The 17,753-nt window shown below is 43.3% G+C and overlaps 1 protein-coding gene across 1 annotated transcript in view; it reads right to left on the minus strand.

The window, feature by feature from the left end:
* Dnajc17 (DnaJ heat shock protein family (Hsp40) member C17) overlaps window positions 1-17,753 on the minus strand; it is a 35,508-nt gene that overhangs the window by 6,215 nt on the left and 11,540 nt on the right. The window contains exons 2-9 of the mRNA XM_076850569.2: window positions 5,318-5,387; window positions 4,978-5,036; window positions 4,666-4,753; window positions 2,333-2,418; window positions 2,010-2,106; window positions 1,449-1,492; window positions 947-1,024; window positions 292-372 (exon numbers count right to left, since the gene is read on the minus strand). Of these exons, the coding sequence (XP_076706684.1) occupies window positions 292-372; window positions 947-1,024; window positions 1,449-1,492; window positions 2,010-2,106; window positions 2,333-2,418; window positions 4,666-4,753; window positions 4,978-5,036; window positions 5,318-5,387 (603 nt within the window). The remainder of the gene's footprint in view (window positions 1-291; window positions 373-946; window positions 1,025-1,448; window positions 1,493-2,009; window positions 2,107-2,332; window positions 2,419-4,665; window positions 4,754-4,977; window positions 5,037-5,317; window positions 5,388-17,753) is intronic.

Genomic DNA, 17,753 nt, shown 5'->3' on the forward strand with positions numbered 1-17,753 from the left:
CATGGGAAAAGTGGTGGGGATCAATCTTCTGCTTTGGGGGAGTAAGGAGAAGGAGTGGGAAGGAATTCTGGGGCTCAAATCCTGGAGGGGTGCAGGGTGGAGGGTGTGCAGCCAGCTGGCATGAAATTAAAAATCAGAGCATTCACCCTAGGACTTGGGGGGTCTAGGCTCTGGGATGGCCTAGAGGTCACTTGGAAGTATGGATTACCAACTTGGAGGGCCCATAAAAGTTGGTCCCTGTCCTAGAATGATAGGGACACCAGTGGTCCCCAAGTCCCCTGCAGGACTCACCGCAGCCTTGACAGTTGCAAATTCCACTATGGCAGTGCCTACTTTCTTACTTGAAAGTACCAGGTTGAGAACTTCACCATACTGTGGAGACAAGAGTGTCTAGTAAGCATGACTGGGCTGCTGGCCATGCCTAGCACATGCCAGAGACCAGCCTGGGCTGCCCTGAGGCCCATTAGGGCATTGTTAGCATAAGGATAACTTCTTATTGCTAGAGGCCCAGAGAAGTGAGATCAGAGATGAGAAAGAAATAATTTTTTTTTCCAGGACTGCAGGACAACAAAGGAGACGAGCAAAGGACTAAGGACAGAAGCTGGAATAATGGCATAGTTGCCTCAGCTAGTTGAAGGCAGTCATGAAGATAGGGTTTTCATGCCAGAAATGCCTCCCTCTCTCCCAGCACACTCAGCCAAGCCCATGCTTTCAAGGTAAGGGCTAGATTGGTAATGAAGGAGTGACCTGGCTGGAATGGGCACATAGCAACCCAAAGGATAGGAAGATCATAGATTGGAGAAAAGTCTTTAGGCTGTCCCATGGTCAGCCTAAACAAGAAATAAGAATAACAAAAAGCAGAGATGTTCAGGGGCATAAAAAATCCTGGGGTGTAGGATAAGCTATGTGCTGAATGACAGGAAGGGAGAAAGTCAGCAGGGTATACCTTTTGCAAGAGATGCAGGAGGACATCTTTGGAGTAGCCACCCTGGGACTCATCCTCCTTCTTGCACTTCCATTTTAGCTAAAAAGATAGATCAATAAAGATTGATCTTTGGCTGAACAAAACCAAACTCACAACTGAGCTGGACAGTCTGAGCAGATGCCTTGCTCATTTTTAAGCACCACCAAAAACATGTTTTCCTGGTGAAAACAGAGGCAGGGTGGCCTGCTCACCCTTAGCAATGCTTCCCACCCTGTAAGTCACTCTCTTTAGAGGGCTTGGGAATGCTCTACCCTGCAATCATCAGGCCTGAGAGCTGCCTTCCATGGCAAGCTCTGAGGGCAGTCCTGCTTTCCAGGAGGCTGAAGGATGGAAAGGATATGGCAGTTGTGGTGGTGACCTTAGAGACCAAATATCCCTGACGGACCACTAAAACCACATAAACCATCTGTTCTTGTGAGGATTAGGTGGTATGGGGTAGCCCACAGATCCCGCCCAGGCTCACCTTTAGTTTGGGAGTTCCTCTGCATTCAGTACTCTCTACCTTTCCTAGAAATATTGGGAAAAGAGGAAGATAAAATATGAGGTTCTTCCTGAGGGGAGGCAGCCAAAAGTCAGAGGACCTGGAAAAGGTTATTTCTGACCAAGGGCAGTATCTGCCCTACCCTACCTAATGAGGGCCTGGTGGGGACATTGCATATCATCCAACCCCATCCCCAGGGTGGCCTACTTGGCTACCTCCCGAGGGTCATCTGTTAGCTCTTTCCAAATGAAAAGTCGGGAGCACCTGCTGGGGGCAGGAAGCAGAGACACAGACCACATAGTTCCACTGAAGCAAAGTCCCCCAGGGCCCTTCCCTGGTGATCTCCTCCAAAAGAGAGATACTCTGCGTGGGACTAATACTAATGTGGCAAGAGATCCCAAGGGGAGTAAAAAAAGTTCCCCAAGAACTGGTATGTTAGAATACGGTGCCATGGGTTCTAGGAAGTGGAAGCCTCCACAGCCATTTGCTCTGGGCAAGGGGGAGCTGCCCTTAAGGAGAGACAGGAGAGGGTGGTGTTCTCACCTCTCAGCCTCTGCTCACGGTCCTGACGTATCTGCTCCTGGATCAGCTTTTGTTGTTCCTCCAGCTGTCGGGAACCCTCTTCTCGTAGGCGTGCAATCTACAGAGCAGGGGGGCGGAGGGGGGACAATTCTGTGCAGATCCAATTTCAGGTTGATTCACCTTGTAAAGGTCCCACCTGCACGCTAGGGCTCAGCAACCTGTGGGTGGAACAAATCACCCATCTCCCACAGAAGAACGTGGGAAGAGCAAGCCTCTCTACCACAACAGTCATCCAAATCCTTCCTCCCCCGACTCCTCCTGCAGCAGATGGCCCACAGGCTTACCTCTTGCTCTAGCGTCCTGGTGTTCTGGCTCTCTTCCTCCTCCTCACTCCCCCGGGCCTGGGCCTGTCGCTCCCGAGCCTCCAGGTCTAGGCACAAGGGTTGAATGACCCAATCACTGGTCTGCAGTTTCTGCACTGACTCAGATCACCCTAGCTCTGGCTGATAAGACCACACAGTAATTCCTGCCCCCTCCTACCATGCCCATTTGCTCCCAAGTTACTTTCCACTAAGAAAGTCATAGCACAGAAGGGGTATGGGATCCAGTCAAGTGACCACGGTCTGGAAGAATTAAAACAGTTTACATCAATTGAGCTGGTCCTTTCCAGGCAGTGAAAGGGGTACAGGTGGGTACTTATGTCAGCAGCTCAGGACCTTGAGTCAGGGATGCCTTTGGATAGAGTTTCTGGCGTCTATTTCTGTGGTTTGGCACCACAGCCAGGACTTTGCCTTGGCTTTGATTCATTTCCCACCACTGAATTCCATTTCTCATTGTCTCCCTTACCTCCCGCTTGAATCACCTTTACCAAGCCTTACTTGTAGACCTGGTAAAGTGGTTCTTCCAGGGATGGGCAGATTGACGGAGGATACTTCAGATCCTGGAGCCCTCCTGCCTCTCAAGAGAAACTTGCTTGTGGTCCTGTGTCAGGCCAGATGCCATGACAAACCATTCTTTCAGGTCTAGAAGTCACTGCTTTCCTTTTTGCATACTTACTTACATAGGACCTCTTTTTATTTTATTTTTGCAGTGCTGGGAAATCAAAATCATATACTAGGCAAGTACTCAACCACTGAGTTATACACTCCCCCATTTTTATAAATTTTTCCCACTGGGGATTGAACCCAGGGGTGATTTGCCACTGAGCTACATCCCCAGTCCTTTTCATTTTTTGAGACATTTTTTAAGTTGCTTAGGGCCTCACTAAATTGCTGAGGCTGGCTTTGAACTTGTGATTCTTCTGTCTTAGCCTCTCAAGTTGCTGGAATTACAGGCATGTGCCACCTTGCCTTGTTCCACCTTTTTTTTTTTTGGTAGAGAAATGGATGCACCCGGAACTGGAAACAGTGGAATATGCCTTTTGAGGCAGGAGGATCACAAGTTAGAGGCTAGCCTGGGCAATTTAGCAAGACCCTGTCTCAAAACAAACAATAAAAAAGCTATGGAAGATAGTTCAGTGGTAGAGTGCCCCCCCAATTCAATACTAATATCAGAGGGGGGAAAAAAACAACACTGAATATGCAAAATCTAAGAAGGATATAAGACTGAGAACAGAATGTCTGAACCAATCTTCTTGGATTGATGAAAATGTTCTAAAATTGATTTTTAGTCATAGTGGCAAAATCTGGTAAATTTAATAAAAATCATTGAATCATATAGTTGAACTGAATCAATATTACAATATGTAAAGAGTACCTCAAAATAAAAGCTGTTCAAAAAACAAAGCTCAGGGTTAGAGATTTAGTTCAGTGGTTGAGTGTGGGGTGGCTCTGAACAGGAGCTGAGCACGCCCCCCCTCAGCCTTGAGCAATGGGGGTGTGGAACTGGCATCCCACGCAGCATGAAGCAAGCGGGCCTTACCTTCGCAGGTAAGGAAGTGCAGCTCTGGGATTGGGCATCACCCAATGAGACTGGGCTACAGCCCCGTTTGTTGCCTTATTTGGGTAGAACATTCTATCAAATGTCTTTCCCCTAATAAAAACAGGATTTCGGGGTACGCTCGCTCTCTTGCCTCTTGCCTTCCTTGCCCCCCTTTCCCTTTAGCATAGGAGCTGACACATGAGGTCTCAGAGCTGTCCCTGACCCCCGAAAAAGGTATTTCTGGTTTGTGTGGTCTTTTCGTTGCCAGCGCAATTCACACGGAGTGACCCTGACTCGTGGCAAGCACAGGGAGACAGTAGAGCACTTGCCTAGCATACCTGAGGCCCTGAGTTTGATCACCAACCCAGAAAGGGGAAAAAAAATCAAGTAGCCTGGACCGCTTAGAATTCTTCTGAGGGAGCATTTCAGGAGTGAAAGCTCTGGGCAGAGATGAGACTGGAACAAATAAAAAAAAAGACCCAACTTACCATGAGAAATAAGAACACTGATTTTACTCATAACTGTATGGGTTTAAATCCCAGCTCCAGCAAGTTTCTAAACTTTAATAGTAAATTTAGTAATTGCTATTATTTCTAAGGGGGTCTTTAGGAACTAACCTCTTAGAACAATTTTGCCCAGAACCTGGACTAAGAGACTTTGCATTGCTGGAAGAGAAGCTCCAGGAAGAAAAGTAAAGAAAGTGAATGAAAATGGTCAAGGAAGTTCCAGGCCCACCCAGCACCGCAAAGTCACCTACCAAGCTTCACTTTCTTCCTTTTCTCATCGAGTTTCTGGGTCCTCTCTGCTGCCTGCTTCTTGGCTTTTCTGACCTTGTCATATGCAGCCTGATAGGAGAAAGGAACACAGAGCAGTGGGTCAGCCAGAAAAAAAGGACAGAGCCCCAGAAATCTCCCTAGCCCCTGCCTCCTAGCCCAGAGTCATCAGGGCAACAGGTAGGAGACTGGCTCTCTGGGGCTTAGACAAGGACTGTGTCCCATGGCAGAGGGCAGAGGATCAAGGCTGAAAGCAGCAGTGGTCTCTAACCAATGGCAACTATACAGATACTTACCCTGGCTGCAGCATCAGTCAGTACTTCCAAGGCCTGAGAGAGCTGGTGGAAGAGTTCAGCTAAATCAGGACCCAGAAAACAGAGTAAAGAAAGTTAGACTTGGCAATGATATGCTCCCTCAAAAAAACACTTCTTAGCCACAGGAGGGCAGAAAAACTGACATCAGCAGATGGCAGACTTGCAAGGAAGAGTGAGTGCATCAGCAACTAACTGGATGCCCTAACGTGAAGCCCAGACCAGGCCATGAGCATCTACACTTCAGAGCATTCCCAAGCAGAGCTTAGCACAACACCCAAGTGACTAACTGGGTCTTTTCCTTCCCATGCCCTTGGAGTCTCACCTGCTCTGGGATTATCAGGATTTTTGTCTGGGTGACAGGATAGGGCCTTCTGCCTGTATGCCTTCTTCACCTAGAAGAGTCAGAAGATGTGGTCAACTACTCCTCTCACAGCGACAGAGAAATCTTGATAAAACAATAAAAGAAATCCCATGCCCATCTAAAAGAAAGGCTGCTGGTTCCCTCTTCATAGCCACCATGGAGATTTGCAACTAAGGAGGCAAAGGCTATGGAGGGAGCCAGCCACTGCTGCCAGCAGAGGAGCCAGGCCTACTTCCCGCTCAGTGCTGAAACTCACCACTGCTATGTCAAAGGGTCTCCTAAGGAGCAGAAGCACAGTATTCTGGTCTCTATATAACCACCTGCAATCAGCTATTCTCTACACAATTTTGATAGGCATGGAAGCTAGGGCAACCTTTCTGGAGGAAAATTGTGCCAAATTTTAAGATGTACTTTCCCTTTGACCCAGTCCTCGGAATTTGGACTCTTAGAGATATGCCAAAACAAACACACAAGAAGCTTACTGTAACACTATTTATACTAGGCACCCACTGGAACCAGCCAGATTTTCATCAACAGGGAGACCCATTTAAATCACTACAATAAGCTGGATACGGTGGGGTACACCTGCAATCCCAGCTACTGGGGAGGCTGAGGCAGAAGGAGCATAAGTTTGAGGTCAACCTGGGTAACTTAACAAGCCCCTGTCTTAACAAAATAAATAAATAAAATAGGCTAGAGGTGTGTGGCTCAGGGGTTAAGTGCTCACCTAGCATGCCCAAGGCCCTGGGTTCAATTCCTAGCATACACACAGAAACATTACAATAGCCAGAGGTCTCTGTGTGCTAAGAAAGATCTTTAGAATAATATGAGTAAAACAATCAAGGTTCAGAACAGTGTGATTACTTTGGGATTTTAAATTTAAAAACAAATGGAACACAAAGTTACAGATATCTGGGCATGTGTACTGTTTTATTTCTTTCTCAAGGCAATCATAAGGAACTTAATGGTGGTCTCCTTTGGCTAGGATGAAGGTGGAGGGGTAGGAAATATTTACTTATCATTTTATACCCTTCTGTGGTTCAAACTGTCAAACATTAAACAGGTCTTTTAATCTTCTTAAACAGGTTTATCATTTTTCAATACCCTTAGTGGGTGATTTATGGTCCTTTTTTTTTTTTTTTTTTATCATAACAGGGATTGAACTCAGGGCACTTGACCACTGAGCCATTTCACCATTCCTATTTTTATTTTATTTAGAGACAGGGTCTCACTGAGTTGCTTAGTGCCTCGTTTTTGCTGAGGCTGGTTTTGAACTCACAATCCTCCTCCCCAGCTACTGAGATTACAGGTGTGTGCCACCATAACCATCTAAAATGGTCCACTTTTGTTTTTCATGTTTGTATTTCTCTATATTAAAAAGAAAAAAAATCCTACTATTTCTCATATTAGAAAAATAAGGAATCATAACTCCAAGATTCTCTTTCACACATGACCTACCTAGTCATTGTAAGTGAAAGGATAGTAAAAAAAAATCACAGATTCTGTCCCTGCTTCCTATTGCCTCCACCCCTCACTTTGGCTCTGTACAAACTGTTGCTCAAACTCCTGGAGGAACAGTTAAACAGACTGGCTTTCCAGGCTTCACAGACGAAAGCAATAAGTACTTCTACACCCAAGTGTGCTAAATAAGGACCTTCAGAAGCAGGCATCCAGAATCTGCCATTTTCAGGGAAAGCCTGCTGGGCAGGTGCCTGACTCAACTCCCAACTCCAGAGCCAGGCACCAAGTCCATGACCTTTGTAGGTGTGCTGCCACCTGCTGGGCCATGGCCAGTCCCACACCTTCACTTGCCAGGGCAACCCAAGCCTTTCTTTTGGCTCTCCTGACTGAGCTCAGAGACAGGTATGACTCCCTGGACAGGCCTTGAGCCATAAGCAAGCAGATGTCCCTCCCTCCCTGCCTCCCACCTTTCCAATCACCTACCTATGCACATCTGGCCCACCTGCTCACCTACTAGCTCTGTTTTCACGATTAAAAAATAACAATGAAGCCAGGCATGGGGAAGCATGCCTGTAATCCCACGGGCTCAGGAAGCTGAGGCTGGAGGATTGTGAGTTCAAAGCCAGCCTCAGCAACAGTGAGGTACTAAGCAACTCAGTTAGACCCTGTCTCTAAATAAAATACAAAATAGGGCTGGGTCTGTGGCTCCATGGTTGAGAACCCCTGAGTTCAATCTCTAGTACACCACCACTGCCCCCCCCCCACTGCAAAAAACAAACAAACAAAAAAAAAAAATGAGCTGGGTACGGTGGCGCACACCTGTAATCCCAGCAGCTCGTGAGGCTGAGACAAAATACAAAATAGGGCTGGGGATGTGACTCAGTGATGGAGTGCCCCTGGGTTCAATCCTTGGTACCAAAAACAAACAAACAAACAAACAAAACAATAATAAGGGAAGGGAAAAGGACAGCTTTCAGGATAGTCTTACTTTTGCAATGTCATCTTTATCGTTTGTCTCTTCTCCCTTTCACTTGTTTGGCTCTGTGCTTCCCTCAGCTTCATTTCCTTTTTATTTTAAACCAAACTTTTATTAAATACTTCATTTGCTTTTTTTTTTTTTTTTTTTTTTTTTTTGAGGTTCCTAGGTTAACTGGATGGTGGGTGTCTTTCTAACCCTTCCTCTTTTTTTTTTTTTTTTTTGTACCAGGGATTGAACTCAGGAGCACTTGACCACAAAGCCACCTCCCCAGCCCTATTTTGTATTTTATTTAGAGACAGGGTCTCACTGAGTTGCTTAGCACCTTGCTATTGCTGAGGCTGGCTTTGAATTCGTGATCCTAGTTTGATCACCAACATAGAAAGGGGGGGAAAAAATCAACTAGCCTGGACCTCCAGAGTCGCTGGAATTCCAGGCATGGACCACTGTGCCCGGCTCTAACCCTTCCCCTTGATCACTCCAACACATGGAAGCACCTACACACACTTATAAGAGAGGGATGGGGTTGTTGGCTCTTTACCTCCACCTTTCTCTGATCCCCTTTGCCTTCACTCTAAGATGAGTGAAGGGAGAGACAGGGAGAAGGGGCCATGAGTCTTGGGAGTAGTCTCCCCCATATCTTATGACCTCAATCTGCAAAATTGCCCGGGGAATAAATTTCCCCATTACCAGGATTAGCAGGTGTGCCCTATGGATGTAAGAGAATTTTGTGGAAGATTTTTTTTCTTTTGTATCATGGGGATCTTATAAAGTAGTTCATATGCTTTTTTTCTGTAAATCTGGGATGGAAAGTAGAAGGGAAAGAGAAGCATGAGAAGGATCAGAAAGAAAGCAAGATAAAAAGGGATAGGGTGAGCTGGGTAAAGATAACTCCTTTGTTTCTCTTTTCTATTGTTTTTGAAAAAGTTCTATATGAATTTCATCCTAAAAGAATAATATTAGGGCTGGGGTTGTGGCTCAGTGGTAGAGCACTTGCCTATCATGTACTAGGCACTGGATTCAATTCTCAGCATCACATATAAATAAACGAATAAAATAAAGATCCATCAACATCGAAAAGAATTTTTTAAAAAGAATAATATTAAATATTGTTCTGTGTTTTAAAGTTCATTTTAGATATACTATATAAGATAATTAATTGTTTTTTTACTTAAATAGAAAAGCAAAACTGTTCAAACAAAAAATTATGTAACAATGGAAAGTTAATCTACATATTAATTTACTTCCTTCTCAATTCTCTTTCCAGAATGTGTTTCTTTGACAAATGTCTATAACAGTCTCATGAGATTTTACTTAAGTCAACCAGTACAGTTATATCTAGCTTATCTCACTTCCTACCTAGGTGAACTCTACCCTGTCTCCAGCCTCCCACACAACCAAACACAATTGCCTGGACCCCCCATTCCCTCAAGACATGGCCTGTGCCTCAATTTTCAAACCAATTTTTTTTTTTTTTTTTTTTTTTGGTGCCAGGGATTGAACCTAGGGGCATTTAGTCACTAAGCCACATCCCCAGCACCCCCTTTTTTTAAAAAAAAAAATTTATTTTTTAATTATAGGTGGACACAATATCTTTATTTTATTTTATGTGGTGCTGAGGATCAAACCCAATGCCTTGGGTATGGAAGGCAAGCTGGGCCACAACCCTAGCCCCCTATACCCTTTATTTATTTATTTATTTATTTATATTTTGGGACAGGGTCTCATTAAGTTGCTTAGGGCCTCACTAAATTGCTGAGGCTGGCTTTGAACTCATGATTCCCCTGACTCAGCCTCCCACCTCCAAGCCATCTTTTTTTTTTTTTTAATATTTTGTTGTTGTTGTTGTTGTTGTAGTTGGGCACAATAGCTAGATTTTATTAATTTTATTTTTACATGGTGCTAAGGATTGAACCCAGGGCCTCACATGTGCTAGGCGAACACTCTACCACTGAGCCACAACCCTAGCCATCCAAACCATCTTTTAAAGATGTAAAGGGCTGAACCTTCTGTGTTGAAGCTTCTCTAAGGAAAAACAAAAAACAAAACAAAAAAACCCTGCCAGTGTCGTGCACTGGCCAGGCATTAGCAGGAAGAGAGATGAAATTCTTAAAGTGAAGACAAGCTGGTATTCATTCCTAGGGAGGTATGAGTAAAGGGATAAAGATGATTTGGGGAGCTTCTCCCTGCAGCACTGAATCTACCCGACCTACCCATTAAAGAAGCATATAGATATGCAGGGGCTGATGTGAGGCTGGGGATACAAAGAAAAATCAGGAATGTTAACAGAATGACACAGAAGAGGAAGACAATGGTTAGCAAAGAAGATGCCAGTATGTGAGATACCGCAAAAGTGGTCCACAATAATGGAAATAGAGAAGGGAATGGCTAATTTATCCTTGAAAGCTTCCCAGAAGAGGCAATATCTAACTAGGTCTTGAAAAGTGAGTGGAGCCAGGCGTGGTAGAGCATATCAGTAATTCCATCAACTTGGGAGGCTGAGGCAGGAGAATCAGGAAGATCCCAAGTTTGAGGCCAGCATCAGCAACTTAGTGAGGCCCTAAGCAACCTAATGAGGCCCTGTCTCAAAATAAAAAATTAAAAGGGCTGGAGATTGGTTCAGTGGTTAAGCACTCCTCGGTTCAATCCCCAGTACAACCTCTCCTCCACTCCTCCACCCCCAAAAAAGAAACGTGATGGGGTTCTTCAAGCAGAGACCCAGAAAGAACATTTAAAACCCAGAATATAAAAACACCTGGATTTCTCAAGCCCCAGACCAGTTCAGAGGAGACAGAGAAAAGTTTTGTATAAGGAAAAGGTACTAAGAACAGAAAAGGTCAGGAAAAAACAGACATAACTGTAATAAAACATGAAGGGGCTGGGAATGTGGCTCATGAAGGGCCTGGCATGTGTGAGGTGCTGGGTTTGATCCTCAGCACCACATAAAAATAAAATAAAGGGGCTGGGATTGTGGCTCAGTGGTAAAGCACTCGTCTAGCAAGGGCAGGACCCAGGTTTGATCCTCAGCACCACATACAAACAAAGATGCTGTGTCTGCCGAAAACTAAAAAATAAATATTTAAAAAAAATTCTCTCTCTCTCTCTTTAAAATAAATAAATAAATAAATAAAGGCATTGTGTTGTGTTCATCTACACCTAAAAAATAAATGTTAAAAATAAATAAATAAAATAAAGATATTATGTCCACCTAAAACTAAAAAATAAATTTAAAAAATAAAACATGAAGATGAAAATAATGGTTTTCATCAGAGGATGTTTTGGTAAATAAAAAAAAATTCAAACAAAAAACAGTAATAGAAAACCAAGCATGTGACTTGCATCTATAGTCCCACCTACTCCAGAGCCTGAAGTGGGAGGATAGCTTGAGCTCAGGAGTTTCACCAGTCTGGGAAACCCAGAGAGAACTCCATCTAAAAGAGAGGTACCTTGGGCTGGGGATATAGCTCAGTTGGTAGAGTGCTTGCCTCAAATGCACAAGGCCCTGGGTTCTAATCCCAGCACCACAAAAAGAGGTACTTAAGATATAAAAATAAAATAAAAATTACCAGGCACAGCCTGAGAACTGCAAATTTAAGGCCAGCCTCAGCAATTAAGCAAGGCCCTAAGCCCTGTCTCAAAATAAAAAATAAAAAGGACTGGGGTCTGGGGATGTGGCTCAGGAAACTCCTGGGTTCAATCCCCAGTACCTATATAAATATCTGAAAAAATAAAAATTAATTCAAAGTAAACTAATTTACTTCCTACTAATTTGTAGGAAAGAACAGATAAATACAAACAAATTCAAAATTTATTACATTAAGTGAAAAAGTTAGATCTTCATCTCAAACCATATACCAAAATACTTCCAAATATATTAAAACAAAAATATAAAAAACAAAACTAAAAAAATAAAAAATGGGACTAATGTACTTTCAAAACGACAAGCATAAATAAAATCAAGGGAAGGAAACCACATAAAAGTTTCTCTAAGTCAAAAATCACAGACAAGCTTGATATGATGGCATGAGCCTGTAGTCCCAGCACTCTGAAGGATGAGGCAAAAGGAACACTTGAGCCCAGGAGTTCAAGGCCAGCCTTGGCAACATAGTGAGACCCTGTCTCCAAAAAAAAAAAAAAAAAAAAAAAAAAAAAAGAAAGAAAAGAAAATCACAGACCAAATTAAAAGGCAGGAGAAAATGAAAACTGAGGGAATTTTCTGCATGAACTCTGACAGACAACACTTTCCTTACTCTAAAATGAACTCATGTGGAGACCTAAGAAAAAACAACAAACTATAAGAAAAAGGAGAAAGAACACAAAGAGACAACTGGTTCATAACAGAATGTAAATGGTTAATAAAATGAAAAATGATTTAATGGTGGATTCTAGAATACAATCTGGCAGAACATATCAGTAGGTTTTCAAAAGTTCAGACCTGCTGACCCAATAAGCCCTCACCTAAGAGTCTGTTCTAAAGAAATATCTAGAAATTCATACAATATTTATAAATGCAGCTATTTATGTATAAAATTATTCATAATAGAGGAAAGTTAGAAATCATTTACATTCCAAAACAAAAATAGTAGCTTACACTTATGGCAATGCTTACCATATGGCAAATTCTGTTTGAAGTACTTTATAAGTATTAACCAATTTAACACTTAAAATCCCTTTGAGGTAGAAATTATTATTATCTTCATTTTGTAAATGAGGAAACTGACATAATGAGTTAATTATGATACTTAAAATCCATTTAATGGAAAACCACACAGTCATTCCATTAAACAAAAAACATACTCTTTCAGTCAAACACCATAGACTCCCATTTCATTTATAACATTAAAGGCTGAATGGGGGGTAGAGGGCTGTCTAAACTTCCACTATCCCCAAGTTGTAACAAAACACCCTAAACCTCTAGCAGAGTGGAATCAGAGAAGGCCAAATAAGGAGCCAGGACTTTCATTTCTGCCAGATAAAAATACAAACAAACAAACAAAAATTCCTGAAAGACACAGTTATTAACAGTTGATATTTACTGTCTACAATGAACTTTTAAGTAATATAGGAAAAAAAACCAATCAGAGTTCTTGCATTTTTCTACTATTCTAAGCTAGGAGACAGCATGGTTCAGTAAAAGAGAGGTTTCTAGAGTCTAATGGATGCATCATTAATTTCAGAATTTTCCACATTCTAATAAGGGGCAAATTACTGAATCTCATTCAGCCTCAGATTCTTCAACTCCAAAGTGAGAAAAATAAGCCCCACATCCAGGGCTGCTGGAAGAATTAAAGGAAAACAGTCCATGCAAACACCTGACAAAAAAATGAGGCCCTCAATAGTTCCCAAATGCCTCCCTCACCGACTCCTGGAAGTAGGGTAAGTCACAACATCAGCTGGGTAGGATGCCAACCTGACAGGGTCTAGGAATGGACCCTGGTCCACAGTGGGTGCAGGTAAACCCAATTTGAATTCTCTAGGTGGCAGCCGATTTCAAGTCTGCTACAGGGCAGTCCTTAAAGTCAATCCTTGGTTGGTCCCCAGGGTCTCTGAAATATTCTCATTCAAAGAGGTACAAGGATAGGTATCCTGAGATCTTCCAGAGTGACATGAACTAAAACCCAGCTGGTCTAAGAAAACTAGTCAAGTATATCTGTCTTGATTAATTATTACTGTATTTGGCTAAGTCTGCCCTAGGTAGGACCCATTCCTCGGTTTGAGCCTGGAAGTCAGTTTTGACTTTGAACCAGTTGGTCTGGAGTTTGGTACTTTGCATCATAATAAAATGGATTGATTCCCAGTTTAGTCCAGTCCTCTTGGAGTGACTGCTGCCTTAAAAACTTCTCATCATGTAAACATAACTTTTCTAAAGCGGGCCTTTGAAAAAAGCTTCTGATCTCAATATTACTTGTTTATTTATTCATTTTTAATATTTTTAGTTGTATATGGACACAATTGTTGGGAGCTGCCACATAGAAACTGAGTACTTCTTAGCTTTGAGTGATGAGAGTGTGGAAATGTGGCAAACCAGCCATGGGCTCTGTGTTGTGTGTGTGTGTGTGTGTGTGAACTATAAGCATTGAGCGTATAGGGTGGACTGAACCCACATGGCCCCTCTGTTTGAGAGGTGACACCTATGATCCCTGCACAGCACATGAGATGGGTATAGCCTTCCTATATGTCTTGATGACAGCAAGACATCAGGCAGCTAGACTCAATCCCCTGAAACCTGACCCCTTGCCTCATTTGAATGGCTTCTCCCCAATAAAAGGGTTCCTCTCTCTTTTCTTGCCTGCCTTGACCCCCTTGTGGGAGCTGCAGCTGAGAAGCGATCACTGAACCCAAAGAAAAGGTAGATTCTGTGTCTGTTTCTTTATTTATTCCCCAAATTCACTTGGAGTGACCCTGACGGGTTTAGTCATGTGACACAACACACAATACCTTTATTTTGTTTATTTATTTTTATGTGGTGCTGAGGATCAAACCCAGTGCCTCACACATGCTAGGCAAGTGCTCTGTCACTAAGCCACAACTCCAGCCCCACCCAATATTGTTTATTATGAAATAACCCTACCTCATGAGTAGCTCAAGAGGCAACAAAACAGAATTTTTCTTAAGTATGATAAAGTTGGAAGGAGAAGAAAACAAGAAATACCACTGTAGAATGTAGAACAAAGACAGGATTGTGGAAACCTACGAATCTCAGGCTGAAAGCTTCTCTATATAGCTGTGCCTACAGCTGCTGGGATTTAGGTGGGTTGAAGCAACCACAGCAAGTTGCCAAAAGCTCCTGGATTTTCTTAAACACTTGCACCTTTCCCTCTTTACCCACAGGAAAGGTTTCCCCTGAGTTCCTTGGTCTCTCTACTGCTAGCATTCCTGAGATTTCACAAAGAGGAGGAGCTGGATAACAGTTCACCGACTTCTCACACAACCACCTTGGTGCAGACTATGGTTTTTCAGAGGATAAGGCCGTCTCTAAGGCATAGCCCCAGGATGACAAAGATCTGAACAAAGTCCCCAGAAGGAATTCAAACTGGTATTTACAGAAGCTTGGTCTTTCTCTTGATGTCTTTCTAAATAGAAAATCTGCCTGCCTACACCTATCTTTTTCCATCCTAGGACACTAGTTGAGTTTAATTTGTCTTCAATGCCTCAGGATCATCATCCAGAACATAAATTACTAAAGGCACAACACAATCAAGTGCTACTGAGAGCAAACTATGAGGCTTTTTCTAAGCTTCTCTAGGTGGCAATGATTTTTTTTTTTTTTTTTTTTAGTTGTAGATGGGCACAATGACACAAAATCTTTATTTATTTATTTTTATGAGTTGTTTAGGATGGAACACAGTGCCTCACCTGTGCTAAGCAGGTGCTCTATACTGAACTACAACCCCAGCCCAGACAATGATCTTAAATTCTATTCCTTTAGGACTGGGGTTGGAACTCAGTGGTAAAATGTTTGCCTGGCATGTGTGAGTCATTGGATTCAATCCTTAGCACCACATTTAAAAAAGAAAAAAATTGCCAGGTGCAGTGGTGCATGCCTGTAATACCAGCGGCTTGGGAAGTTGAGACAGGAGAATCACGAGTTCAAAGCCAGCCTCGGCAACTATGAGGCACTAAGCAACTCAGTGAGACCCTGTCTCTAAATAAAATACAAAATAGGGCTAGGGATGTGGCTCAGTAGTTGAGTACCCCTGAGTTCAACACCCAGTACCAAAAACAATTCTATTCCTTTTATTATTTTCTTATCACTTCCCTAGTCAGTCTCTCTTAGACTGTGCCAGATCCAGCACATCCCTCGAAGTTGCTCCTAATCTGCTATTTCATTTCTGGTGTGGCCTGAAAAATAAAGACAACTATATCCATATATATATATATATATGGATATATATATATATCCACAACTATACCTCAAATTAGAGCTTTCAGGTAAGAAGGAACAAGGGTTCCCCTTATAAATACAGTGAATATACTTAAGGGACAAGGAGTTTTGCTCCTCCCAGGGCCCAGAAGAGCACACTGAATAACACCTGGCACTTAGTAGGCACACATGAAATATCTGTTGAATGAAAGGAGCAAGCATTCATTTGTTCTTGACCAAAACACAATTAGAAAACCTCAATTATGTCAACTACTTCATACCTACTAAGGAGTAGAAGGAAGTAAGTTGCTGTCCTGACCCTAAGAGACCTTGCAACTATTTTGCAAATTTACCTTCTTTCTGCTAAACACCTCTTCCAAAAAACCTAGTCTGGAAGAACTTACTCAAGCAGACTACAAGGATAACTACAGGGGTAACTAAATATTATCCACGCCCTCAACATACCTCAACAGCCCATATCACAGAGGAGAAAAAAGAGTAACAAATTAGCAGCCACCCATCCAACCCTTCCCCTGAAGCTCCACAACTGGTTCTATCACTTTCAGCAACCAGAGTGGGGTGAGGACTGGGGGGAATCCTGCAAGCTGGTTGCCTGCCACCTCCACTGAGTTTTGCCCCAGGCACCCTGCTAGGACTCTAACAATCCTCCTGCCCCAGTTTCACCTCTTGAGGGGAAGCAATTCCTGACTCACCCAAAAAAGCAAGGCACTGAGGGGTCCAATAAATAGAATAGTACCATCATTAACTTAAAAGAAAGGTACCTTATAAATAAGAGATTATTTCTTAAAAGACTGCTGTCCTTTCTTATAATACAACTTGGAGCCAGGTAAGTAAGTATATAAGTAATTAGGCCCAGTTCGAAAAAGCCAGGCTGGTAGGATGGACTCAGATAAGAACACACTTTATGAAGGCAGATCTATGTGACAAGAAGGACTGATTGAACAAACCATCTGGGGTAAATCAGCTAAATATCCATTACCAGATCCAGTTCCAGCAAAGGAAACAGCCTGTAATCATGGTCTGGGCAGTCATTCTCCCCAGGCCTCGGGGAAGCAAACATCTCTTTAGTCCCTCATGAGCAAGAAAACCAGAGATTGACTGCCTGAGCTCACAGGTAGGAAGCAAACCACAGGACTCTGGGCACTGAAAAACGCCTGAAAGATTTCTAACTTTCACTCCTTACAGCATGTGGCCCAATTAAGACAGCATCACAAGGAAATTCCCAAATACCTGGGCACTGGAGATTGGAGGAGGGGGGGTCTCCTAGGCTTAGCACAAGCAGAGAGGGAGCCAGCCACTCCCTAGACCAGCCCCTTGAGCTCACTGACTTCAAAATAAGCCTGTTGGTGGAATGAGATGATTCTGGGGAAAGCTAGACCTCACACCAATGTCTCCCTCAAACTGCTAACCATGGCTCATGATCCCAACTCAGGACAGGGACCTATGCCACATGACTTGCTTCTCCCCAAATCTTGGCATCCACTGACTTGCTTCTCCCCAAATCTTGGCCCCTATGCATCCCCCCTTCTAGCTCTTCCAGTACTCCCTCCTGGGCTTCAACTCCTGTCCTGTCGTCCTTCTTTTCAGCCCACTTCCTCAAACCAGCTACCCGCCTGGAACACTGCCCACAGCCCTCCTTCTCCTTCTCGGATGACATCCTTCTCTCAGGCCTCACCTCTATCTTCCCACCCTTTCTCTAAGCACACCTATCTCAGGCTCAGTCTCCCAACCCCTTTCCCACCTTCTTCACTCAGGTTGTAGAAACTCAGGTTGTAGATTCCCACCCCCCAGATATGTTCCATAGCCTGAGTCTGGCTGTCCCAATTTTACCTATGGCCTGACCTAAGACCTAGGACCTAGGTTCTAGCCCCAGAGCAACTCTTTACTCAGTTTTTGCCCTCTCTCAGGAACCGAACTCCCTCTTCTCTGGTATTTCTTGTGCCCCCCCCCCCCCCTCTCTCTCTCTCTCTCTTTTTCCTTCCCTTCCTCCCTTCCAACACTGGGTTCAATCCTCGGCACCACATAATAAATAAATAAAATAAAGGTATTGCATCCATTTACAACTAAAAACATTT

Source organism: Callospermophilus lateralis, chromosome 3 (assembly GCF_048772815.1).
Source record: "Callospermophilus lateralis isolate mCalLat2 chromosome 3, mCalLat2.hap1, whole genome shotgun sequence".
NCBI lineage: Eukaryota > Metazoa > Chordata > Mammalia > Rodentia > Sciuridae > Callospermophilus > Callospermophilus lateralis.